Source organism: Carcharhinus amblyrhynchos, unplaced genomic scaffold, assembly GCF_965287045.1.
Source record: "Carcharhinus amblyrhynchos unplaced genomic scaffold, sCarAmb.v2.hapA chromosome_316, whole genome shotgun sequence".
Lineage (NCBI taxonomy): Eukaryota > Metazoa > Chordata > Chondrichthyes > Carcharhiniformes > Carcharhinidae > Carcharhinus > Carcharhinus amblyrhynchos.
Window position 1 is genome coordinate 446 of NW_027650056.1, and position 27,460 is coordinate 27,905.

Here is a 27,460-nt window from a genome sequence, read left to right on the forward strand (position 1 = left end):
AGGAAGTTCCATCTTCACCCACCCACCCCCATTGTACAGTTCTGCCGTTCAGTGCCCACTGGCACTGTGACCAGGGGTGGAACATTCCTGTCCCACCACAGGAATCGTTTGGGGGGGGGGGGGGGGGGGGCGGTGTGGGTTAGGCCATGCAAAGATCCGTTGACCTCAGGCGGGGTTTTTCCGATCTTGTGCCGAGTGTGGCCGGAAAATCCCAGCCCAGATTTTCATTTCTACGATTCTTTCTTTCTAAAAACCGATTTCAAATTTCTCCTGCTGCACGGACAGCCTTTAACCTCTCTGGATTCTGAGTAACAAGAAAGTGATCCTCGATGTCATGTTACACAAGTGTAGCTAATCTCAAGAAAGCACACAGGAGGCTGTGGGTTTTGTGTGGCTGCTTTGTTTATTGATAAAACTAATCGGGGTTCCTCACAATAACCGGGACATGCTTTTCCTCTTAAAAAATTTCCATTGGACTTTAATAGTTAACATCCAGTCGTTGACCAATGAGCTTTGACTAGCAGACGTACAGGAGTGCCCTTTCGGAGCAGGGTGGAGTTTGAGTGGGATCGCCTTCCTGGCCTTGGGGCGTCCCATTCATTTGCCCTGAGCTTTCTGGGCCTTTTGTGCAGACTTGGTGATCTTCCCGGCAGTGACAGCTTTCTTCTCCACATTCTTAATGACCCCCACAGCAACAGTCTGCCGCATGTCACGGACAGCAAAACGTCCTGGAAATCCAGACAGAGAGGCAGGTTAATACCAGGGAGGATGAGAAGGTGGGGGGGGGTCAGTGGGAGGCATCAATCTCAGATACACCCACAGAAGCTCAGTGAGGAACCCTCTCACCCCTTACACAGAAAGGTGCTGAGTTCAACAACTGCTCCAGGTGAGAGCATAACCCAGACAGTCCCAAAGCAGAACTGAGGGAGTGCCGCACTGTCAGAGGGTCAGTGCTGAGGGAGCTCCACACTGTCAGAGGGTCAGTGCTGAGGGAGCGCCGCACTGTCAGAGGGTCAGTGCTGAGGGAGCGCCGCACTGTCAGAGGGTCAGCGCTGAGGGAGCGCCGCACCGTCAGAGGGTCAGCGCTGAGGGAGCGCCGCACCGTCAGAGGGTCAGCGCTGAGGGAGCGCCGCACCGTCAGAGGGTCAGCGCTGAGGGAGTGCCGCACCGTCAGAGGGTCAGCGCTGAGGGAGTGCCGCACCGTCAGAGGGTCAGCGCTGAGGGAGTGCCGCACCGTCAGAGGGTCAGCGCTGAGGGAGTGCCGCACCGTCAGAGGGTCAGCGCTGAGGGAGTGCCGCACTGTCAGAGGGTCCGGTGCCGAGGGAGCCCCGCACTGTGGGAGGTGCATTCTGTTGGCGGAGATGTCAGTCTGAGGTCCCCCTTCTATCTTTTCAGGTCAGTGTAGAGGATCCTGCCACCCCCACAGGGAGTTCCCTCAGTGTTATGTTCCGCCTGCTTACTGGGTTATTTTCCGATTGCTGTTTGTGGGAGCTTGCTGTGCACAAATTGGTTGCCATCCTTCCTACACATTGACTTTGTTCATGTTTTAGAAGTACATCATTGGCTGGGAATCCGGGTCTCTCTATAGCCGCACACTGATACTCACCCAGAGGGGGATACTTGGAAAAGCTCTCCACACACATGGGTTTCCCTGGAGGACATCTCCACGATGGCAGCATCACCAGACTTTAAGGTTTTGGGATTGTCTTCCAGCTTCTTGCCTGAGCGACGGTCGATCTTTTCCTTCAGCTCTGCAAACTTGCAGGCGATGTGGGCAGTGTGGCAGTCAATAACAGGGGAGTAACCAGCACTGATCTGCCCGGGATGGTTCAGAATAATCACCTGGGGGGACACACACACCGATATCACTACCTCACCACTCACTGCTCAGATATACAACATGCTCAGCACAGAAAGAGCCCATTCTGCTCCCCACAAACCTCCTCCCAGCCTATCAAAATCTCCTTCTATTCCTTCATAAACAGAGAATAGATACAGAATCAATAGTACAGGAGGCCATTCAGCCCATCGAGCCTGCACTGACCACAATCCCACCCAGCCTTATTCCCATAACTCCACGTATTTACCCTGCTAATCCCCTTGACACGACAGGGAAATTTAGCACGGCCAGTCCACCTGACCCGCACAACTTTGGACTGTGGGAGGAAACCGGAGAAAACCCACGCAGACACAGGGAGAATGTACAAACTCCACACGGTGACCCGAGGCCGGAACTGAGGGAATTGTGAAGCAGCAGTGCTAATCACCGTGTCGCCGCGCCACCCCTAATACAAAAACAAAATACTGCAGCTGCTGGAATCTGAAACAAAATCAGAAAGTGCTGGAAAATCTCAGCAGGTCTGACAGCATCTGTGGGGAGAGAGTAGAGCCAACGTTTCCAGTCTGGATGACTCTTAGTCAGAGCTCTGACTGGAAACGTTGGCTCTGTTCTCTCCCCACAGATGCTGTCAGACCTGCTGAGATTTTCCAGCATTCCCTGTTTGTCCTCCTATTTTCCTTTCTCCCTCGGATGTTTGTCCAACTTCCCCATGCAATGTCTCCATTTTACTCCCCTCAGACATGACCCACCTGGGCGGTGAAGGTGCAGGCCTCTGTGGGTGGATCATTCTTGCTGTCTCCACACACGTTGCCACGGCGAACGTCCTTGACCGACACGTTCTTCACGTTGAAGCCGACATTGTCACCAGGCAGGGCCTCAGACAAGGCCTCGTGGTGCATCTCCACCGATTTCACCTCCGTGGTGATGTTGACCGGGGCAAAGGTCACCACCATGCCAGGTTTCAGCACCCCCGTCTCCACCCGGCCCACAGGAACTGTACCGATTCCTGGCAACAAAATCACAAATGCCCAATAACATCACCGCACACTTCCAAACAACGTTACTGCAGGGAAGGAGGCAGCTGGAGATTCAGGTGCGGGTTCTGGTTGGGAATAGAGTTCGGGATGCCGTTGGGAATAGGGTTCGGGATGCCGTTGGGAATAGGGTTCGGGATGCCGTTGGGAATAGGGTTCGGGATGCCGTTGGGAATAGGGTTCGGGATAACTGTGGATGGGATTAGGATGAGCACTGAGCAAATTCAGTGTTTTTGGAAGCTCAGTGCAGGGCTCCACATTGGGCGAGGGCCCACATTAGGAGGGGTCCCGTGATGAGTGGGGGACAGCTTTGCAATTGGGGTGCCCAGTGTTGTGGGCTTAGGTTTCTCTCTCATAGACATGCATTTCTATAGCACCACAATCCATGGCCATTCATTCCTAAACACATGGGCCAATGGAATGGCTGGCTATTCTACTATGGGGGCCATCATGGTCAAAACTCATTGCTTGCCCACCCCATGCCTGACATTCAGCCATGGAATCCCTTTCAGTAAGAATCAACCAATCATGATTCAGAACAAAGTGACCGAGCTCATCCCTCCTCTCCTTAGCCCATGGATCCAATATCTGACACCCACCCTCCCCCCCCCCCCCCCCGTGCATACTCATACTCTCCATGCCATATCCAGAGCCACTCACCCAGTATGCACTACAGGCAGACCTTAGGAGCCACGTGGAGATGTAAAAGATAGTGTCTAACAATCTACTACAGCTCTCAATCCTACATGCTTGTCAGTGAAAAAAATTCCTTTCATAAAACACATTCAAAGCTTTAAAATCAAATGTACTTCACCTTTTATGAAACAAACATCTATTTAGCTCTGACAAAGGGGTCATCCAGACTGGAAACGTTGGCTCTATTCTCTCTCCACAAATGCTGTCAGACATGCTGAGATGTTTTAGCATTTTCAAAATGTTTTTGTGGTTAGTTAACATCAAAGACAGCTAATCCTTTAATGGTTTATCTAAGCTATCAGGCAAACTATGAACGCAAAGCCCTCTGCCATCCGTCCCTCTGCTCCTCCCCTCCCCCAAAAAAAACTCCCCACCCCTCCACAAGATTATTACAGTTCTTGCTGAAACTTGGTCAAGCATTCAAAGGCATAAAATAGTCCGTGGGAAAATGTGATCAAAGGACAGTATTGAAACTGCAAGAACAGGTTTTTTTTTTTCCTGACCTTTAAAGTTTGAAGTTTATTTATTAATCACAAGTAAGGCTTACATTAATGAAGTTACTGTGAAATTGCCCTAGTCACCACAGTCCAGCGCCTGTGGGGTCAATGCAACCTAACCAGCACGTTTTTCAGAATGACCTACACCAGATGGCCTGACAATTGAAGCAGTCCAGCAGAGGGTTTTTTTTTACTGAAAGCTGCAGCTGAGCAGGAGGGAGGCCATTCTGCCCTTTGTGTTCTGCAATTTCTTTCCATTTGAATAGTGTGCCATTTTTCTACTGGACAAGTTAATATTTTTCCACATTGTACTGCACCTGTTAAACGTTGCTGACTCGTGTAGCCTATCCATATCCCTTTACGGACTCTGTCTCTTCTTGAAACCTTATCTCCCTGGGCAGGGCCGGGATTGATGTCCTGGGGGCGAGTATTTGTTTGTGTGGTTGGTGAGGGTTTAAATTAGAATGGCAGAGAGATAGAAATCTAAGCAGGGTGACACGGGAACGAGAAACAAGGACAGTAATAAAAGAGAGAGAACAGTAAAATGTGAAAAACAGTAGACAGGGGAATCAAAGGCGAACAGGGCCACAGTACAGAGAAAAGTTCAGGTAATTATAAATGACAGAAAGACAAGCCCAAAGGCTTTGTATCTTAATACACAAAGCATTCAGAATGAGACAGCTGAACTGACAACGCAACGAGGTAAATGGATATGATCTCACAGCCGTTACAGACACATGTTTACAAGGAGATCAAAACTGGGAATTTAATATCCAGAGATATTTGACCTTTTGGAAACACAGGAGGAAAATACTTGGAGGCACTTGTGCATGAAACACAGAAAGTCAGCACGCAGGTAATCAGGAAAGGTAAAGGAAATGCTGACCCTTATTTCAAGGGGGTTGGAGTGTAAGAACAGGGAAATCTTGCTGCAGCTGTACAAGGTACTGGAGAGACCCCATCTGCAGCACTGAGAGCAGTTTTGGTCCCTTAGTTAAGGAAAGATATTATTTCATTGGAGACAGCTCAGAGAAGGTTCACTGGGATAATCCCCAGTATGGAGGGATTGTCTTATAGAGTCATCGAGGTTTACAGAATGGAAACAGGCCCTTCAGCCCAACTTGACCATGCTGCCCTTTTTTTTAAATCCCTAAGATAATCCCAATTGCCTGTATTTGGCCCACATCCCTCTATACCCATCCTACCCATGTAACTATCTAAATGCTTTTTAAAAGACAAAATTGTACCCGCCTCTACTATACCTCTGGCAGCTCGTTCCAGACACTCACCACCCTCTGTGTGAAAAAATTGCCCCTCTGGACACTTTTGTATCTCTCCCCTCTCACCTTAAACCTATGCCCTCTAGTTTTAGACTCCCCTACCTTTGGGAAAAGATATTGACTATCTAGCTGATCTATGTCCCTCATTATTTTATAGACCTCTATAAGATCACCCCTCAGCCTCCTACGCTCCAGAGAAAAAAATCCCGTTCTATCCAGCCTCTCCTTATAACCCAAAGAAAGTACAAAGAACAAAACAGCATGGGAAACAGGCCCTTCGGCCTCAATCCATCAAGTCCCAGTAGCATCCTAGTAAATCTTTTCTGCACTCTTTCTAGTTTAATAATATCCTTTCTATAATAGGGTGACCAGAACTGTACACAGCATTCCAAGTGTGGCCTTACCAATGTCTTGTACAACTTCAACAAGACGTCCCAACTCCTGTATTCAATGTTCTGACCAATGAAACCAAGCATGCCGAATGCCTTCTTCACCACTCTGTCCACCTGTGACTCCGCTTTCAAGGAGCTATGAACCTGTACCCTGAGATCTCTCTGTTCTGTAACTCTCCCCAACACCTTACCATTAACTGAGTAAATCCTGCCCTGGTTCAATCTACCAAAATGCATCACCTTGCATTTGTCTAAATTAAACTCCATCTGCCATTCGTCAGCCCACTGGCCCAATTGATCAAGATCCCATTGCAATTGGAGATAACTTTCTTCACTACGCCTCTAATCTTAATGTCATCTGCAAACTTACTAACCATGCCTCCTATATTCTCATCCAAATCATTAATATAAATGACAAATAACGGTGTATTCCACACCCCAACCACTCTCCGAGTAAAGAATCTACCTCAGACATCCCTCCTATATCTCCCACCATGAACCTTATAGTTATGCCCCCTAGTAACAGCTACATCCACCCGAGGAAATAGTGTCCGCACGTCCATTCTATCAATCCCCCTCATCATCTTATAAACCTCTATTAAGTCACCCCTCATCCTCCTCCGCTCTAAAGAGAAAAGTCCCAGCTCCCTCAACCTTTCCTCATAAGACCTACCCTCCAAACCAGGCAGCATCCTGGTAAATCTCCTCTGCACTCTCTCCAATGCTTCCACATCCTCCTTATAGTGAGGTGACCAGAACTGAACACAATATTCCAAATGTGGTCTCACCAAGGTCCGGTATAGTTGCAACATAACCCCTCAGCTCTTAAACTCAAACCCCCCTGTTAATAAACGCTAACACACTATAAGCCTTCTTCACGGCTCTATCCACTTGAGTGGCAAGCTTCAGAGATCTGTGGATATGAACCCCAAAATCTCTCTTTTTCCTCCGAATTCCTCAGAACTCTGTCGTTGATCCTGTAATCTGCATTGAAATTTGTCCTACCAAAATGAATCACCTCACACTTATCAGGGTTAAACTCCATCTGCCACTTTTCGGCCCAGCTCTGCATCCTATCAATGTCTCTTTGCAGCCTACAAGAGCCCTCCACCTCATCCACTACTCCACCAATCTTGGTGTCATCAGCAAATTGACTAACCCACCCTTCAGCCCCCTTTTCCAAGTCATTGATAAAAATCACAAATAGCAGAGGACCCAGTACTGATCCCTGCGTGACTGCGGTCAGGGTATTTTTAGAAGTACTAATGGTTATATTTCTAGAGTAGAATTGTACCAGATCTCAAACCAAAGACATTTTGTTTTAAAATAAATCAATTATTCTAAGTTTATTGGCAGGAGCCTGGTTACGGTCTCTTTTATTCTGGGTCTAACCATAGTGGCGACAAATAATTGACCATTTTGATGAGCGAATTAAACATCTCAAACTAAGTGTAATCTGTGGTGTAGTAGGTGAGCTAAACTACATACTCCTCCCATTCCCATCGTGACACACTTGCCAGCCCAAAAAAGACCCATTTATCCCTACTCTTTGCTTCCTGTTGGCTAATCAATCCTTTGTGCATGCTAATAATGTTACCACAGCACCATGTAATCTTATCCTGTGTAGTTACCTTTGATGTAATACCTTATCGAATGCTTTTTGGAAATCCAACTACATCACATCAACAGGTTCCCCTTTGTCCACCTTGTGTGTTACTTCCTCAAAAACTCTAGTAAATTAGTTAACACAATTTCCTTTTAACAAACCCATGGATTCTGCCGGATCCCATTATGATTTTCTAAGTATCCTCCCATTACCTCCTTAATAATGGATTCTAGTAATTTCACTTTGATAGAGTTAGGTTAACTGACCTGTAGTTCCTGGCTTTCTGTCTCATTTCTTAATCCCAATCACTATTCCCAACTCTGCAAAAATCTGGCCCCAGATCTCCTATCCCAAGAGCCCCTGTTCTTCATGTTGTTGTCCCTTACCTCCAATCTTGTAAACATCCTGAAGAGGCAGGCGCAGAGGTTTGGTGATGGGGCGAGTGGGGGGGAGGATAGTATCCAGAGCTTCCAGCAGTGTCACCCCATTGGCATTGCCCTCTTTCCGTTCGACCTTCCAACCTTTGAACCATGGCATCTGTTGGCAAATAGAACCAGGGTCAGGACAAAGGAATGGCAGCAACATTTGATGCATTTTTACCGCAATCTGTTTTGATTATGTTCCATCCCTCGCTACACCTTCTAAATAACTTCTGACATCCATCGTCTGAGTCTCTGTCCACCTGTTCTCCCGAAGCTCCACTCCTTCACTGCACTCAATTGGCCATTCCACACACATCAGCACAGATAATGAGTGTCCATTCATAAAGTGAATCACCCAACCAAGGCTATTTGCATTTTATCCGACAGTCACACATTGTGTCTTCCCAGCAGGTATTTACCGGACGTATATACCCTCCCCTCACTTCCCACTGCTTTGAGCATGTTTTAAATGTCTGCTCTTGCTGCTACAGCAGAGTACACCAGATACAAACTGGTTATTTCAATGGGCTGTTGATTGCAGGGTCTGAGGCCAGGCAGACAGCCAAGTGCTCACATCCTTGAGACTAAGCAGAGGAAATGAGCCCGTTCATGCCTTCCCAGTGTCACCTCCCAAACACAACTTGGCTAAGAGCAGGTGAGGTGACAGAGACTTCCCCTGACATCAAGGCTGCATTTTACTGAGTGTGGCATCAAGGAGCCCTGGCAAAACTGGAATCAATGGGAATCGGGGGGGGAAAAGCTCTCCGCTGGCTGGAGTCACATTTGGTACAAAGGAAGGTGGTTGTGGTGGTTGGAGGTCAATCAGCTTAGCTCCAGGACATCTCTGCAGGACTTCCTCAGGGGAGTGTCTGAGGCCCAAACATCTTCAGCTGCTTCATCAATGGCCTTCCCTCCACCATATGACCAGGATATGGAGTTAGACTGGGGTGGGCACAGTAAGAAGTCTCACACACCAGGTTAAAGTCCAACAGGTTTATCTGGAATCACGAGCTTTCGGAGCCCCTCCATCAGGTGAGTGCGAAATACATCTGTTGACTTTAACCTGGTGTTGTGAGATTTGTGTTCCAGCATTAGGGAATGTGGGAATGTTCACTGATGATGACACAATGTTCAGCACCATTCACGATTCCTCAGATCCTGAAGCAGTTCCTGTCCAAACGCAGCAAAACCTGGACAATATCCAGGCTCGGGCAGGAAACATTCACACCTGGCCATCTCCCACAAGAGAGAATCTAACCATTGCCCCTTGATAATCAATGGCATTAACGCCTCTGAATGCCACACTATCAACATCCTGGGAGTTACCATTGACCAGAAACCGACCAGCCAGATATATACTGCTGCTCCAAGAGCAGGTCAGAGGCTGGAAATCCTCCCATGAGTAACTCACCTCCCAATTAATCTTAGTTTCTGGGTTCAGCCTCGCTCTCGAGACCTTCAGTGTATCGCCCAGACTGACCACTGCAGTACCAAGGGAATGCTACACTGTCAGACCATGCCACCTTTCAGATATGAGCAGTGAGCTGTAGTCCTGCCTGTGCTCTGAGGACAACACCAAAGGAGCAAGCAGTTTAGGAATCACACTGTGGGGAGCTTCCCGCCCCTGGATCCTGCCATCATCTCCTATCAGGATGAGACTCCAATTTCTGATGTTTAATTTGCTACAGATGGGAATGAATGAAGACCAAATTGAGGGAGGTTTCGACACATCACGGCTGGCACAGTGGCACAGCGGTTAGCACTGCTGCCTCACAGCACCAGGGACCCTGGTTCAATTCCCAGCCTCAGGTCACTGTCCTGTGCAGAGTCTGCGTGTTCTCCCCGTGTCTGTGTGGGTTTCCTCCGGGTTCTCCAGTTTCATAAAATCATAGAAATCCTACAGTGCAGGAAGAGGCCATTTGGCTCATCGAGTCTGCACCACCTTCAATCCCACCCAGGCCCTACCCCCATATCCCTGCATATTTACCCGCTAATCCCTCTAACCTACACATCCCAGGACACAAAGGGGTAATTTTAGCATGGCCCATTAACCTAACCCGCACATCTTTGGACTGTGGGAGGAAACCAGCGCACCCGGAGGAAACCCACGCAGATATGGGGAGAATGTGCAAACTCCACACAGACAGTGACTCAAGCCGGGAATCGAACCCAGGTCCCTGGAGCTGTGAAGCAGCAGTGCTAGCCACCGTGCCACCCCACAGTCCAAAGATGTGTGGGTTAGGTGAATTGGCTATGCTAAAATTGCCCCTTGGTGTCAGGTGGATTAGCCAGGGTAAATACATGGAGTTGAGGCCTGGTTGGGATTGTGATTGGTGCAGACTCGATGGGCCGAATGGCCTCCTTCTGTACTGCAGGAATTCTGTGATCACTGGGAAACACAGAGACAATACAACTTCCCTTTAAGCTGGACTCTAGTTTGTGCTGAAAATTCTGGACAACCTTACTAAAAGCCAAGTTAGTTTAAAAATGGATGGGTGGTTACATTAACCATCTGAAATCGGAGCAAATTAGTTCCACCATCTCACTCGGGGATGAGCCACAGGATGCTTTTTGCACCTTTCTTTCAGCACTGGAATATCTTATTGACAGGCTGATATCACACCATCCCATCTCTCATTTCCCGTTGAGTTTGGCAGCGTGAGGGAGATGGATGACTCAATGGTATTGAAAGGTATGAGCCACCATTTTGAACAGGCTGCTTATCGAGTGGAGGTAAAATGGCCTCTCTCTCTCTCTCTCTCTCTCTCACAGAGCAGTCCTGGCACTGAGTGAACGGCAGACACTTGACAACAGCCAATAATCCCCTAGCAACTGACCGTCAGCTCTGAGCTGGAGGATGACACTGCATTCTAATTAATTAAACTCTCCTTCACTCCCATTGCACAGTGTAAGAGGGTCATTTACACAGCTAATTATAGCCCGGGTGATTCAGTGTCAGGAACACTACATTCCAAATCAACATTTTCCAGCTCAGTCCCAGCCTCTGGAATTGAAAACGGGCCTTTCCTCTCCATTCTCAAAGACATCCTGACAGCTTTCAAAGATGGCTGCAGCCTTCAGATTTAGAACTTCCTCTCTCTGCTCCAACTCTGGGTCCAGACAGTGGGAACGATGATCTCCCAAAAAAACCCTCGGAATGGGGAGGGGGCCCCGCTACTAACACCAGCACCATTTGTACAGGACCAGTACGACTCTGCCCTGTCTGTTCCAGGCAATAATATAACACAACAGAGGGAGCTACTCAGTTCGTAACAGATCACAGCATTGAAAAAGCTTCCTCACCCCACTCTTTTTTTGTCAATTATCTTAAATGTGTGACTTTACCTATCTTTCACTGACTCCTACAGTGCAGAAAGAGGCCATTCAGCCCATTGAGTCTGCACTGAACACAATCCCACCCGGGCCCTACCCCCATATCCTTACATATTATACCCACTAATCCCTCTAACCTACACATCCCTGGACACTAAGGGGTAATTTTAGCATGGCCAATCAACCTGACCCACACATCTTTAGACTGTGGGAGGAAACCCACGCAGACATGGGGAGAATGTGCAAACTCCACACAGACAGTGACCCGAGCCGGGAATCGAACCCAGGTCCCTGATGCTGTGAAGTAGCAGTGCTAACCCACTGTGCTACCGTTGCCGCTCTATCAGCCTCACTCTCTCAAAATCCTTCACATTGTCAATGAGCATTGCTCTGAGGCAGAAGGTCACGGCTTAGACGCCCCATACCGATGGCTGGCACTCCCAGTGCCATACTAAGAGAGTGCTGCACGGTGAAAGGTGCCAACATTCAGATGAGGCATTAACAGAGGCCTCATCTGCTCTCTCTCTCTCTCTCTGTCTCTGTCTCTCTCGCTTTCTCAGGCAGACGTTAAAAAAATCCCACAGCACTGCAGCGAAGAAAAACAGGAGAGATTTCCCCGGTGTTTTGGCAAATATTTATTCCTCGGCCTACACTGCCAAACCAGATTGTCATTATTTCATCACCATTTGTGGGATCTTGCTGTGCAGAAGTTGGCCACTGCGTTTCCCTCATCGCAACAGTGACCACGCTCCAAAACTTCTTCACTGGCTATGGAGGTGGGTTAAGGCTGTGAAAGGCGCTACAGAGACGTAGTTCTTCCTTTGGAAGAGCATCGGCTGACATTTTCACAGAAAAGAAACTGATCGGGTGACAGATTAGCCCAGGAGCCGAGATTCTGGAATGTTCTCTCTGGTTGGCCTGACCTATCGTCTTTTTATAACCAGCACCTGACAGCAGGCGTCGATTTCAGACAGTGAGCTGGAGGAGTGGACCATAAAGGCTGAGTAATGCCCTGGCGTTGCTCCATAATCCACCCCTACACCCCCACCAGTGTCTGAGAACAGATACAGGGTGCTGGGCGGAGAGCTGGTTTCAGGTATCACCAGCTGATTGACAGCTGATTGTGAGATTCCTCTTGGTGATAAAAATAAAGACAATCACACTTCGCTCCATCTATGGGCACTTGGCTGAGGTTTACATACAGCCAGCGCCTGTGACGTACCCTCTACATGGTGTAAAAATACACGGCTAGGTCACCTCCTTCACCCTCAGTGAGTGAAAACATGCTTTCCAATGCCACTCTGTGTTAGGAACAGCAGGAGGCCATTCAGCCCCTTGAGGCTGCTCTGTCATTCATTCAGCTCATGGCAGAATAGTTCGCCAACTACAATCATCCACCTTTGCTCCATATCCTTTATCCCACACGGATCAAACAATCCCAATCCTGAAAGCCCCAACTGATGCCAACTATCCAACAGTTTTTCTGGGGGGGGGGGGGGGGGGGGGTGGGTGAGGGGGTTCTAGTTTGCCACCACCCTGTTTGTAAAGAATTGCTTTCCTAGCATCAGCCTAGTACATCCCGGCTCTAACTCTGTCCCCTCACCCTGATTCTCCCACCACAGGAAACAAATTCCCTCTATCGACCCAATCAAATCCTTGTTAATATTTTAAACACCTACCTTCCCATTCTCCCCAGTCTCCAACATTTCAGGCAATACACCCTCAGGAACATTCAGGTGGATCCCCACACAAGGTATAGAACATAGAACAGCACAGTACAGACCCTTCAGCCCTCAGTGTTGTGCCAATCTAAAGCCCACCTAACCTACACTATCCCAATATCATCCATATATTTATCCAATGACCATTTAAATGTCCTTAACATTGACAAGTCATGGATATGACACCCAAAACCAGATATAATCATTCTAAATAGGGTTTGACAAGATCTCCTCTATTGCTTTTCACCCTTTGTATCCAGACCCCTCAAGATAAAGGACATTACATTATCCTTTTGTGTTAGTTTTGAATCCACCCCCTCGTTTTCACTCATTCCTGTGTTTGGACTCTTCAATCCATAATTCTGAGCTCTTCATCATTTAGAAAATATCCTGATCCATCTTTCTTGGGTGGAGAGGGGACAATATCTCACTTTCCTACATTATACTGCAATTCTCAAAGTCTTGCCTATTTAAACAGTCAATGCCCCTTTGCAATGTTCTGCACTCACGCTGCACAATTTAATGTGCCACCTAGCACAGTGCTGTCAGCACGTTTGATATTCGGTTCCCCCTTCATTCATCTGTCATTTATTAATGCAGTGAAAAGCCGTGGTCCCAGTGTCTATCCCGTGGGAACATCCTGAATCACATCCTGACAATTAGAATACATATCCATGATCCCTGCACTGTCTTTTACCTCCTATTTGAAACTATCTCAATCTCTGTCCTATCAGATCCCTTCAGAATCTTCGAGGTTTCAAAGAAATTGCCTCTCCTTCTAAATTCCGGAGAAATTAAACCCAATTTACTCAGCCTCTCATCATTGGACGCTCCCTTTTCCCAAGAACCAACCTTTGATGTCGTGTCTCTCAGGTTTGTGCATCTTTCCTTAAAGATGGAGAACAAAACTGTTCCAGGTGTGATCCCACCAAGATTACCAACCTTTCTGCTTTTGGAAACAGTTTCTCCTTATATTCACTCTAAAAATACTTCAAGATTTTGAATATTCTATTAAGTCTACAATATGGCTAATCCAGCTCAGTTTCTGGTCAATAACAGTAACCCCCATGATGTTGATGGGGGGAATGGTAATGCCATGGTATGTCATGGCGAGATGGGTAGATTCTCTCTTGTTGGAGATGGTCATTGCCTGGCACTTGTAATGGCACGAATGTGACTTGCTACTTGTCAGCCCAAGCCTGGATACTGTCCGGGTCTTGCTGCATTTGGACATGAACTGCTTCAATATCTGAGCATTCCCACTCCGACATTATCAGGGAAGGAACAGTCATTGATGAAGGACGGCTGGATCTAGGTCACTACCCTGAGAGACTCCAGGGATCCCAAACGCATCTTTTAAAATAATTCTCAAATTACTCCTGTCACCTTCAGCTTGTACACAAACACCCACAGTTCTCTCTGCTCCTGGGCCCCCGTTAAAACTGTGCGATTTAGTTTGTATTGCCATTAAAGTGAGTTACTGCACATGTTTACATTGCCTGTCAACCTATCACCATCCTTTTACCCCTGTTTCTGTATTGCCTGCACTATCTGTATTTAACTTGGTTTTCCACTGAATGTTGAAAGGATATTAATAACAGGCTGTGTTTCCTGTTTGATCGCAATCTTTCTGTCTTTAGTATTCCAGAGAGCTCCAGCTTTGGATACCCATTGACCCTGTTCTCCAATATCTCTTCTCTGAAGGCCTCCCGTTGTCCACTAATTCTACACTCAAACCTTCACCCTTTCCCACAGGCTGAAGATTGCCTGCATCTTCACACATTGGATTTTTCCTGCACCCTTTTCCATTCTATTCAATACCTTTCACAGCTCAACACAGCAATGTGTATAATCCCGCATCCCCTCCAACCTACCTCAATTCCCCTCAGCAACATCCCACCCCCTCACATAAAGGAGGGAGATTGCAACAAGAAAGTTCCCGGAAAAGGTCAACTCAAACCTGTCGATAGACGAGGACCTTACTGACCCTGCTACCACCCGCCTCCCATCACACCAGCCTGCTTACTGAGACCACGTGCCAAGGAATACCAGTGCTGACCCCATGGCAGCAGGAATGGAACCAACACCCCACCATTAAAAACCACTTCCTCAACACAGATCCCACAGCCCGTCCACCCGGCTTCACCCCACCGCGCCAACACTGGACACTCCTCAAAGGCAACGGCCTTTGGGCAGTAAATCGGGCCTTGCCGGACTGCAGCTATGGTCCGTCCCAGTCAATAATTCACATCATTGAAGACTGACTGCCCCCCCAACAATATTCAGCGGAGAGCTCAGAGTCACTGTGGAAGCCAGTTCCAGGCTTGGTAATCACAGCACACGTTAAAAGAAAAACTGTAATTGATGGAATTGAATGAAAATGATTGATCTGGTGAGGGAATTGGCGGGGTGAATCGGGGAGTAGGGATAATGAGCAGGCAGTCCAGTCGGCAGGACTGGTTCCACACGGATCTTCACTGGAACCTCAGCTATTCACTGTACCCATTAATGAACAAACTGATGGGGTAGAAATCTATATCGCCAAATCTGAAACTGATGCAATTAGAGTGGGTGGTAAGCTAAATATCACATCACAATCGAATGGAGCTGCCAATTTATTGAGGGAAGGATAGAGGACATTGCACAGAGATGCTGATAGGTTCAAGGAATGAGCAAAACTGTGGCAAATAAATTTCAATTTATGCAAAAGTGAAGCCATGCACTTTGGGTCTAGAAATGCCAGAACAGGGAACTTTCTAGATGGTGGAAAACAGAAATGTGATAGTCCAAGAACACTTGGTGGGGTGTGGCTCAGATACAGAAAAGAACCTGATGAATCAAATGCTGCCCTTTATGTCTGGAGGGCTAGGATTCAAGGCAGAGATCTTATCCTACAGATAGACAAAGCCCGAGTTAGATTTGGAGTTACTGTGAGCTGTTCTGGGCACCAGAACAATATACCAGCCTTGGAGGGAGCACACATAGATTTATCAAAATGTTAAATAGATTGGGCAGCATGGTCGCACAGTGGTTAGCACTGCTGTTTCACAGCTCCAGGGTCCTGGGTTCGATTCCCGGCTCAGGTCACTGTCTGTGTGGCGTTTGCACACATTCTCCCCATGTCTGTGTGGGTTTCCTCCGGGTACTCCGGTTTCCTCCCACAGTCCAAAGATGTGTGGGTTAGGTTGATTGGCCAGGCTAATCCCCTTAGTGTCCAGGGATGTGTAGGTTAGAGGGATTAGTGGGTATAATATGTAGGGGTAGGGCCTGGGTGGGATTGTGTTTGGTGCAGACTCGATGGGCCAAAGGGTCTCTTTCAGCACTATAGGGTTCGATGATTCTGAGGTTTGAACTATAAAGAGCAACTGCACAATTTACAGATGTATTTCCTGGAATTTAAAAATGTTAGAAGGTCATTTAATTGCAAGTTTCGAGATACTAAGGGGAATAGATGGGGTGAGATAGAGAGAAACTCTTTCCTCTGGTGGAGAGTTTCAGACTGAGGGGTTTAAAATTTAAACTGAAGTGAAATTAGGAAACATTTCGACACACACAAGGTGGCAGGAGTTTCGAATCTTCTCCCACAAATGGCTACTGATGTATTGTGAGTTTGAGACCTATTGTGGGGCAAAGGTAGGTATGTGGAATGGGGGGCAGATCAGCCATGACCTCACTAAAAACTGGAACAGGGTCAAGGGGCTGAATGGCCTCCTTCTGTTCCTATATACCCAATTATATTCTGGTCTGTTGGAGCCTCGTGGAAGGTTCCAGGGTTAGGTTGAGAAAGTGGTTGATAAGGCATGTGGAATGCAGAGCTTTATAGATAGTAGCAGAAGGGTTAATGAGTAAGGGAGCTATTGGTGACTGTTACAAACTGGCTTGGCCTCAATGGAGTATTGTGTCCAATTCCAGACACTCGCTTTAGGCTTGACAAGAATAGTTCCCAGGATGAGTTGTTTCAGTTAGATCGGAGAAGGTTGGGACTGTTCTCCATAGAGACTAAGAGCTGATTTGATTGAGGTATTCAAAATCATGAGGGCAGCAAACAGGAGGGGCTGCTGGGAGTGACGAGAACCAACAACGAGACGAGGAGTTGGATAAGCAGCTGAAGAGAAAATATTGGCTTGGCTCCAGGCAAGGCCAAGGGAGAGAGATTAATCAAACTGCTCTCGCAAAGAGTCTGCATGGATCCAACAACACAAATGGCCCCGTTATGTGATGAAACCAATTTAAGATTCAAATACTTTGTGAAAGTTCATTCCTTCCCTGCGTTGAGTCAGATATCTGTTATTGTAATCATATCATAATCCCCTGTGACTGCCTGTGCCAGCAGCTCACCAGCCTTATTTACCACACTCCGAGTATTTACACAGATCATTCCAAACCCACATCAGTCTGCTTTCATTGGCACCCCACCATCAAACACTCAGACAGATAAATAAGCACGAGAGAGTGTCGATAGAACTGAAACATGGTCACAGTTATAGAAACATACAGCAGCACCAGTCAACGTTCAGAGAACCCCTGCCTGGCACGAGGACATTAGGGGGAAAAATCCTGACTCAAATCAGGAATTTCAGGTCTTGCAAAGAAATTTCTAAACTAAATGTGAACTCTGCGTAGCCACAAGCGGGTCTTACTCACGTTGGGGGAGGCCTCAAGCATGTTGTCGCCGTGCCAACCAGACACTGGTACGAAGGGGACAGTGCCCGGATTGTAGCCGATCTTTTTAATGTAGGCGCTGACTTCTTTCACAATTTCATCGTAGCGTTTCTCGCTGTAAGGGGGTTCGGTGGAGTCCATTTTGTTGATGCCCACGATGAGTTGTTTCACACCCAGGGTGTAGGCCAGGAGGGCATGTTCACGGGTCTGACCATTCTTGGAGATGCCAGCTTCAAACTCACCAACACCAGCCGCTACGATCAGCACAGCACAGTCAGCCTGGACAGAGAGAGGGAGACAGTCAATAACCATCACTCCAAACTACCTCAACTCCCTGCTCACCGGCCTCCGCCCTCCCTGCTCACCGGCCTCCGCCCTCCCCTCAGACCCTTGAGTCATGTGCTTCCTGAACCTTGTGCTCACTAACCCCTGACTTTGCACTCTCTCTCTCTCTCTCACCCCCACTGGGTCCCAGCCCACCAAAGCCTCAAATTTTAAAATTCTCATTCTTGTTTTCAAATCACTCCATGGCCTCAACACCTCCCAATCTTTTTTATCTCCTCCAGCTCCATAACCCTCGCAGATCTCTCCAATTCTGGTTTCCTATCCATCTGCCTAGGCCATGTGTTCAGTTTCCTGGTCCCTAAGCTCGGCACCTCCCTCTCTGTGCCTCTGTGTCTCTAACTCACTCACTCAGTGCCTCTGTAACTCACTCACTCACTCAGTGCCTCTCTATATCACTCACCTCCCTAATGTCTGCTTAACATTCTGCTGTTTGATCCTGGTAGCTCCTTCATTGCTGTTATTTAGGTTCCATGCCTGTTTCCTCAAACTCTTCATCTCACCCTTATTAACATTTATTTCCATTCCTTTCTCCCTCATCCAGCTCTCTATTAAAATGTATCATAGAAATGTAGAAGGTAGGAGCAGGAGGAGGCCATTTGGCCCCTCGAGCCTGCTCTGCCATTCATCACCATCATGGCTGATTGTACAACCCAATATCTAATCCTGCTTCCTCCCCATAACCATTGATCCCATTCACCCGCAGTGCTCTATCCAGCCGCCTCTTGAATACATTCAATGTTTTGGGATCAACTATTGATCCTATCCATACTATTCACCCGGACCGCTCCACTGCCCCCACATTCCCACCACTCTCTAAATTTTCAATTTTAGATTTATTAGTGACCAGAACTGATCTTTCCTGAAGGAATTTTCCTTCATTCTCAAAAAACTGAGGGAATTACTGAGCCATTTCAAGGGTCACCCATGTTGAGATGGGACTGGAGTCACAAAGCCCCGGAAGGGTAAGGAATACAGCATTGCTTCCCTGAAGGACGTTAGTGAACCGAGGGAGTTTGTTCCTACAACAACCTGACAGCTTTTGTCAAAGAATATTTTTATTAGATTTTGATCTTTTTTAAACTTAATTGAGACTTCTCAAACTACCATGACGGGATTTAAACTCAAATTCTACTGGATTACAAGCCCAGGCCTCTAGATTTCCAGCCCAGCAACACAATGAGGATCAGACAGGAAAGTGAAGTTGGGGATTATCACATCAGTCATGATCTCATTGAACAACAGAGCAGACGTGATGGGCCAAATGGCCTCGTTCTGCTCCTACATCTTATGGTCTTATAACCAACGTACCGTTGCTACACCAACGTACAACCACCAAGGATCAATAATTTGATGCAGCATCACTGGGTTAGCAAGTGAAAAAAATCAGCCAAAGTTCACTCTTAGCCGCAGTTTAATGATGCCAGCGGGAGACTGCGGGAATGTGTCTGTCACACGATAGAACTGGACTTGTCTGTGACGCCCTCCACTAGCCTGTTTCCACTCACCATCTACACTCAGAGAATAGTCACTTTGGTGAGAAAAACTACACCCAAAACCCTCCAGAAACAACACATTCCTCCAACTCTAACCTCTTGCAATCCCCTACTTCCTTACTGCGACTATTTGTGGCCATGCCCTCAATTATCTACTCTCCTTCCTCTTTTAATCTACTTCTTAAAATCATCCTCTTTGACCAAGCTTTTAATCACTTTTCCTCAAGTCTCCTTTCGATAATTGGTCTGATTTTGCCCCTGTGAAGTGCCTTGGAACGGCCTGTTCTGTTCTGAATGCTCCTGGGAGAAACGGGAGGAAATACAATATTTTCACGCCAGGTTTGAGCATCTCCGCGCACGTTGTCCTCTGACTGACCTGAGAGGTTCCGGTGATCATGTTTTTAATGAAGTCTCTGTGTCCCGGGGCATCAATGATGGTGATGTAATATTTTGGAGTCTCAAACTTCCACAGAGAGATATCAATGGTGATTCCTCGCTCTCGTTCAGCCTTCAGTTTGTCAAGGACCCAGGCATACTTAAAGGAACCTTTACCCATCTAAGCAAGAAGACAGAGATGAGAAAGGCTATCAACTTGAACACTGTGACAAATGATTCTACTCTGAGGAGGCAGCATTAATCCATTAGAGTCTAGAACTAAATTACCACCTTTCAGAACTCAAAATCAACCTGTTGGAAAGAAGAAACATGTCAGCTTATTGAAGTTCAACCAGACACTGTTAAAGTAGAAAACACAGGAGTCCATTCGGTCCATTATATCCATGCTGGCTCCTTTAAGACGTTATCCAATCTGTCCCAGTCCCCCATGGCCCTGCATTTCTTTCAGTTTCAGGTATTTCCCCAAGTCCCTTTGCGTGTTTCTATTGGATCTGCTTCTACCACCCACCCATCCAGGCAGGCACACTGGAGGCAGTGACGTGAAGAGTGAGGCAGAATGAGGCCACTAATTGACAGTAAAATTAGGACTGTGTGTCTTACTGAACAGACTGCTTGATCTAAGTCACAATGTTGTGTCCAATTTTGCCCAGACATTCCCTCACTGCACCAAATTCAGATTGATTCCATCACTCCCACACTGCAGAAACAAGCACTCACTCCCTACCTAACCCCTCACAAGTCTCCTCACCTCCGCTCAATGCAACTGGCTCCCTCCACATAGTCTGAGGTTTCACTCCAATGCTACATAAATGTCACATGGTCTTTTCCTGTGCTAAACGTATGTGGAGAGGTCATTTAATTAAAGTTGAAGATATGAAGGAGACGGAAAGGGGATAATAGAGAGAGACTAGGGCTAAGGACCACTGCTTAAAAATTCAGGGTGAAATTCAGAAACATTGCCACACACAGGGGGTGGCAGAAGTTTGGAACTCTTTTCAACAAATGGAAATTGATGCTGGATCAATTGTTAACTTTAAATCGGTGACTGATAGAGTTTTGTTTATCAAGAGTATCAGGCAAGATGGGAAAAGGGCAGAGTTAGATCACAAATTAACCACAATCTCTTAAAACAAGCTCAGGATTCCTCTAGCTATCGAGTATGTTAAATATAGTTAGCTAATAACCTGAAATCCTTTAATCTCAACCATTAGCAGTGGCACAGTGGTTAGCATTGCTGCCTCACAGTGCCAGGGACCTGGGTTCAATTCCCAGCTTGGGTCACTGTCTGTGTGGAGTCTGCACATTCTCCCCGTGTCTGCATGGGTTTGGTCTGGTTTCCTCCCACAGTCAGAAAGATGTGCTAGTTAGGTGCATGCTAAATTCTCCCTCAGTATTACCTGAACAGGTGCCAGAGTGTGACGACTCGTGAATTTTCACAGTAACTTCATTGTAGCGTTAATGTAAGCCTACTTGTGACTAATAAATAAATTTTAACTTTTAGTATGAACTCCATTAGCCTACTTTGAATATTCCTCTCTAACAAATAGGTCCTTCTGTAAAGCTTGTCAGAATCCGATTCGCCAAAGGGATAGCCCCCATCCTGAGCATTCTTTGTCCAGCGCAGAGTTTGAATGGCCCCAGGCATTCATGAGGCACAGCCTCAAGATAAAGGGGGGGCGGTTTAGAACGGAGTTGAGGAGGAACTTCTTCACTCAAAGGGTGGTCAATCTCTGGAATTCTCTGCCCGTTGAAGTGGTGGAGGCTGCCTCGCTAAATATATTTAAGACGCGGGTAGATAGGTTTCTGATAGACAAGGGGATTAAGGGTTATGGGGAGAGGGCGGGAAAGTGGAACTGAGCCACGACAGATCAGCCATGATCTTATTGAATGGCGGGGCAGGCTCGAAGGGCTAGATGGCCTACTCCTGCTCCTATTTCTTAGCTTCTTATGTAGAATCCGAGTCAATTTTCACAATCTCCAATTCTAGTGTCTAAAGTCATTGGAATTCCAAACTTCCAATCCTGGCAAAATATACAACTAAGGATCACATATTGGCCCAACCTTCCCAATCTCAAGTTGCTATTGGTCAGTGGGTCGCACTCTGAGTTCGAAGGTTGTTGGCTTCAATCCCACCCCAGAGATTTAAGCACGTGTAGCCTGACAGTTCAATGTGACGCTGAGGGAGTGCTGCTCTGCCAAAGGTGCTGCCTTTCCAATAAGGTATTAAACTATAAACCAATATTTATATTTAACCAATATCTCTGATAGATTATCATTCTAGTTGCTGCTTCAGGTGTGAAAATTGATTTTTTTTCCCTATATGACACATTGCTGTGCTGTAGAGCAACCTGAGATTCTGCTTTCTGAATCCCAGTCTTTATTTTTCTTGTAAATAAGTACAGGGAATATGAACTGTATTTATGGTTCCTATGACTTGAAGTTTATATTTTTGTTTGATCACATTCCGGGGATATTTCCCACATTGAAGGTGCTACAGAAATGCAGTTTGTTGCTGTTGGCTGCAGGAGAGAAATAACAATTTGTAAAACTCAGTTCCCAGAGAGGGCTGCTAACCCTGGCAGGATCTATTCATGGAGATTTTATCACATGAACTCACACCTCTAACCCCATGCCAATCGAACATGCTAACCTTGTCTTCATCTCCAGTAAGTAACAAACGTACATCTACTCAAAGAAAACACTAAAGGGTGCAGACATTTCTTTGGACGTCTCTCTGATTTGACTTTCTCCTGGGGCGCTCGCAGGAGGATCTTTAATTCCCAGACACTCCAGGGCAATCTTGGAGAATTGGCCACCTCACTCCCTGATGGAAACAGCAGCTGGTACTCACTGCCCAGCCCTACTTGCCCCTGAAGGTGGTGCTGATTGCCAGTGAGTGGCTTCCTAGACCATACCAGAGGGCAGTTAAAAATCAACTCCATCGTTGTGGATCTGGAGCGGTGTGTAGATCAGACTGAGTAAGAACGGCAGATTTCCTTCCCTAAAGGCCATTCGGAAATTAGTTGTGCTTTTGTAACAATCCATTTGTTTGATGGTCACCGTTTCCAAGAACAGCACTTTATTAATTTAGATAATTGAATTTAAAATTCCCAGCCAGCAGGATTCAAACTCAGACCCCTGGGATCATTACTCCAGTATCTGGGATGAATTTTCAGTAACAGAACAAGTCACAGGATTAAAACATAAAATCCCAATATTGTAGAAGGAGGCCATTTGGCCCATCGAGTCAGTACCAACCATACTCCCACCCAGGCCCTATTCCCATAACCCCACACATTTACTAATCCCCCTGACATTAAGGTCAATTTACCTCGGCCAATCAACCTAACCCACACATCTTTGGACTGTGGGAGGAAACCCACGCAGACACAGGGAGAATGTGCAGACTCTGCACAGACAGTGACCGAGGCCAGAATTGAACCCAGGTCCCTGGCGCTGTGAGGCAGCAGCACTAACCACTGTGCCACCCTAGATTGTGGAAGGGGATCAGGGAGTGAGGGAGGGGATAAACCAAAGGAAAGATGCAGGGGAGATTCTGAACTAGAGACAAATCAGCAAGCCTTGCCTCCGCTATTTCTTTTGTAGACCGTGTCTGGTCTGTCCATTTCCATGGCAACCAAGATCGTGTGACCAATCAGATCAGTTAGAGAACCCACCAGTTGCTATCCAGTTTCTTGAGTGGGCAGAATTCCAATTATAGGACAAGAAAAGCTTCTGATTGGACAGATTCCTGTGTTAAAGATGCTATATAAATGCAAGTTGTAGTTGCCCTTAGTTTCCATGGTGACCCATTATTTAAACTCTAATTCTAACCCAATCAAATTTTCCCACCTTCAATCATTTTAGAATAAATGAAGAAATTGGAAAAAATCCCCCTCTGATTTTTCTCCCAGCTTCTCTCCTGAAAATTGATCTTCAATTCCTGAAGACTTCAGGGCAATTCGGGTAGCACAGTGGCACAGTGGGTAGTATTGCTGCCTCACAGTGCCAGGGACCCAGGGCAGCACAGTGGGTAGTACTGCTACTTCAGTGCCAGGGACCCAGGGCAGCATAGTGGCACAGTGGCCAGCACTGCTGCCTCATAGCGCCAGGGACTTGGGTTCAATTCCCATCCTGGGTCACTGTCTGTGTGAAGTCTGCACATTCTCCCCGTATCTGCATGGGTTTCCTCCAGTTTCCTCCCACAGTCCAAAGATGTGCGCGTTAGGTGGACTGGCCATGCTAAATTGCCCCTTAGTATCAGGGGGACTAGCTAGGGTAAAATACTGGGATTAAGGGATAGGACCTAGCTGGGTTTGTGATCGGTGCAGACTCGATGGATGAAATGTCCTTCTGCACTGTAGGATTCTATGAATTGGTAACAGTTGACAAACACCAAAATGGTAGGGCACATTGCTGGCTTTTTAAAAAAGAAGTTTCATACAGACTCAGAACATTAACTCTGTTTCTGTCTCCACAGATGCTGCCAGACCTGCTGAGATTTTCCAGCATTTTCTGTTTTTATTTCAGATTTCCAGCATCTGCAGTAATTTGCTTTTATTTTAGGAAAGGATGTTTGCATTCCGTCTGGAATCAAATCCTACTTCATAAAATGGAGGCCTGAAATATATAAATATATCATAAACCACTGGGAACTGCTTTCTCAATAATTCAAAAAAATTCCACATTCAAATTCCATGACTGGGATAGAATTCCCAGCGAGGTTAGGATCGCACTGTAAATGTGTTGGGATTGGGGCTGTACTCAGGCTATAACTGCACAGATCTACAGCAGGAACACTTTCGGGATACAGGTGGGACTCTGCAGGGAGGCTGTGCTGATTATGGTGGGAATCTGTTGGGAAGGTGCTGGGAATATGATGGGAAATTGCTCAGAAGCTGCTGGGATTGTGTTGGGTATCCGGTGGGAAATTGCTGGGATTAAGTTGGGGAAAACGCTGGGGTTTTTTTCTTTCATTTGGATGTGGATATCACTGGCTGCCCACCCCTAGCCTATCTGAGGGGAGTTGAGAGCCAACCACATTGCTGTGGTTCTGGAATCACATGTAGGTCAGACTGGGTAAGGACAATAGATTTCCTTTCCTAAAGGATATTACTGACCCAGATGGGTTTTTCTGACAATCAAATTCCAATTCCACCATCTGCTGTGGTGGGATTTGAACCCAGGTCCCCAGAACATTAGCAGAGTTTCTGGATTAATAATCCAGTGATAATACCACTGGGCCATCGCCACCCCATTGAGAGGTGGAAGATGCTGGGAATGAGTTGGGAAATCCCTGGGAAATCCCTGGGAATGAGCTGGGAAATCCCTGGGAATGAGCTGGGAAATCCCTGGGAATGAGCTGGGAACTGCTGGGTTTGGATGCGGAGATGTTGGGAGGGGGAAGATGTTGGTTGGGGTGGGGAGGCTGCTGGGATTGAGTTGGAGGGGCTGTTGGGTTTGGGTGGGGGTAGGGGGACTGCTGGGTGGGGTGAGGGCTGCTGAATGGATTGGGAAGGTGCTGGGATTGAATTGGGGGCTGCTGGGTGGGTGGATGGGGGTTGGGGGCTGCTGGGTGGTTTGGGGGGGGCTGAGGGTGCTGTGTGGTTTGGAGGGGTGGGGATACTGGTTTGGGGTGGGGGTGCTGGGTAGTTTGGGGAGTGGGGGTACTGGTTTGAGGGGGAGGGGGTGCTGGGTGGTTTGGGGGGGGTGGGGATACAGGTTTGGGGGGGTGTTGGTAGTTTGGGGGGGTGGGGATACAGGTTGGGGGGGGGGTGTTGGTAGTTTGGGGGGGTGGGGATACAGGTTTGGGGGGGTGTTGGTAGTTTGGGGGGGGGATACAGGTTTTGGGGGGGGGTGTTGGTAGTTTGGGGGGGGGTGTTGGTAGTTTGGGGGGGATACAGGTTTGGGGGGGGTGTTGGTAGTTTGGGGGGGTGGGGATACAGGTTTGGGGGGGTGGTGTTGGTAGTTTGGGGGGTGGGGATACAGGTTTGGGGGGGTGTTGGTAGTTTGGGGGGGTGGGGATACAGGTTTGGGGGGGGTGTTGGTAGTTTGGGGGGGGATACAGGTTTGGGGGGGGGTGTTGGTAGTTTGGGGGGGGATACAGGTTTGGGGGGGGGTGTTGGTAGTTTGGGGGGGGGGGGGATACAGGTTTGGGGGGGGTGTTGGTAGTTTGGGGGGGGGGGGGGCTGGAGTCCGCGTTACCTCTGCCGCCTCCTTCTCGAATTTCTCGATGGTTCTCTTGTCGATGCCTCCGCATTTATAGATAAGGTGACCGGTGGTGGTGGATTTGCCGGAATCGACATGACCGATCACCACAATGTTGATGTGAATCTTCTCTTTGCCCATTGGTGCCGGGGGGGGGGGGGAAAGCTGCCAAATAATCAGAGAAAAATCAAACAACAAAATCTCCCCAAACAGGGACAAGGTTAAAAGGTCAAAGAATTTCACACCAAATCTACAAACCCCAGAAATGACAGAGAAACTCGCCCAGAATTAATCCTAACGGAATATTTATATCATTCAACCACAATCTGGAAATCCAGAAGCCGGTGTCAATGCGGTGAGATTCTTGTTCTAAATATAACTCCAGTCTCTGTCTAATGGGAATGATTCCCTCTGCCCACTGTTCACTCTGGAATATCCCCCCCTCCCCTACAATTATCAAATTATTAGATTAAATCCCCGCTATTTTCAGTTCTGCTGAATAATCTGTGTTAATTCGCGGAGTTTTTTATTATATTCAGCTCCCTAACCCTCTGTATATTTTTCTCTGGTTTATTCCTGTCTCACCCTCTGTCTGTATTCCTATCATTCTCTCTATCTCTCTCTCTATGTCTCTCTCTCCATCCCTCTGTCCCTGGGCTAACAGTCCCTGTTTATTGACCTGCAGCCTGTATCCCTGCTGGAACCCCTCCTCCTGCTCCCTTTCCCCGGGCTTTACCCCCTCTTTTCCTCTGCAGCCCCAGCCGGGCTGCCCTCTCTTACCTGCCGCTGCTGCCAGGGAGCCGCTGCTGCCTGTCGCTGCTTTTTATTGTGGCTGGAGGGCGGTGTCTTGGATAAAGTTGGCGCTGCGCAATGCAGCCTCCTCCCCCCCTCTCCCCCCCGCTCCTCCTACAGCAATGCGGTAAAGGAGCTGCTAACAGAATAACACACTGCAGAGAGAGAGAGAGAGGCACACAGACAGAGAGACACACAGAGAGACAGAGAGAGAGGCTGTACTGGGGACAGAGAGACAGACACACAGAAACAGAGGTTGTACTGGAGACAGGGAAACACAGAGAGAGGCACAGAGGACAGAGGGAGACAGACAGAGACAGGGACGATGCACAGAGGGACACAGAGAGAGATACAGACAAGAGGGGCTGCACTGAGGGAGAGAGAGAGCTGGGGGAGGTGAATGAGCAGAATAAGAGGTAAGCAGAAGGGGACAGAATAATTCACCAAATAACAACCCTTTTAACACGCTGGACGCAGTGACAGCTCCGATCTGTACAATGGTAAACAGCCACCACTGTGTATCCAGAAGAGAAAAGCAATGTCCGTGTACATTGTAGAATATAGAGGGGCCTTATAAATATTATAAACACAAGCCTGCGGCCGTATTATTGCCATTAGCAGTTCAGGTGTATGTTCAAAGGAATATCTGCTCCTGAAAGATGAAATCATTGTGGGTGTTATTAAAGAATAGCAATCTCATGTTATAGTGAATTGGAGTGTCTGTGTTTATTATACAGAATAGCA

At 47.4% G+C, this 27,460-nt stretch overlaps 1 protein-coding gene across 1 annotated transcript; it reads right to left on the reverse strand.

The window, feature by feature from the left end:
* Window positions 1-384: 384 nt before the first annotated feature.
* LOC145339077 (elongation factor 1-alpha 2-like) lies at window positions 385-26,094 on the reverse strand. Its single transcript, XM_080183509.1, is given in 8 exon segments — window positions 385-728; window positions 1,607-1,658; window positions 1,660-1,842; window positions 2,590-2,846; window positions 7,732-7,882; window positions 17,466-17,762; window positions 19,698-19,877; window positions 25,922-26,094. Coding segments are annotated over 8 exon segments (1,395 nt in total). The 5' UTR covers window positions 26,066-26,094; the 3' UTR covers window positions 385-597.
* Window positions 26,095-27,460: the final 1,366 nt, after the last annotated feature.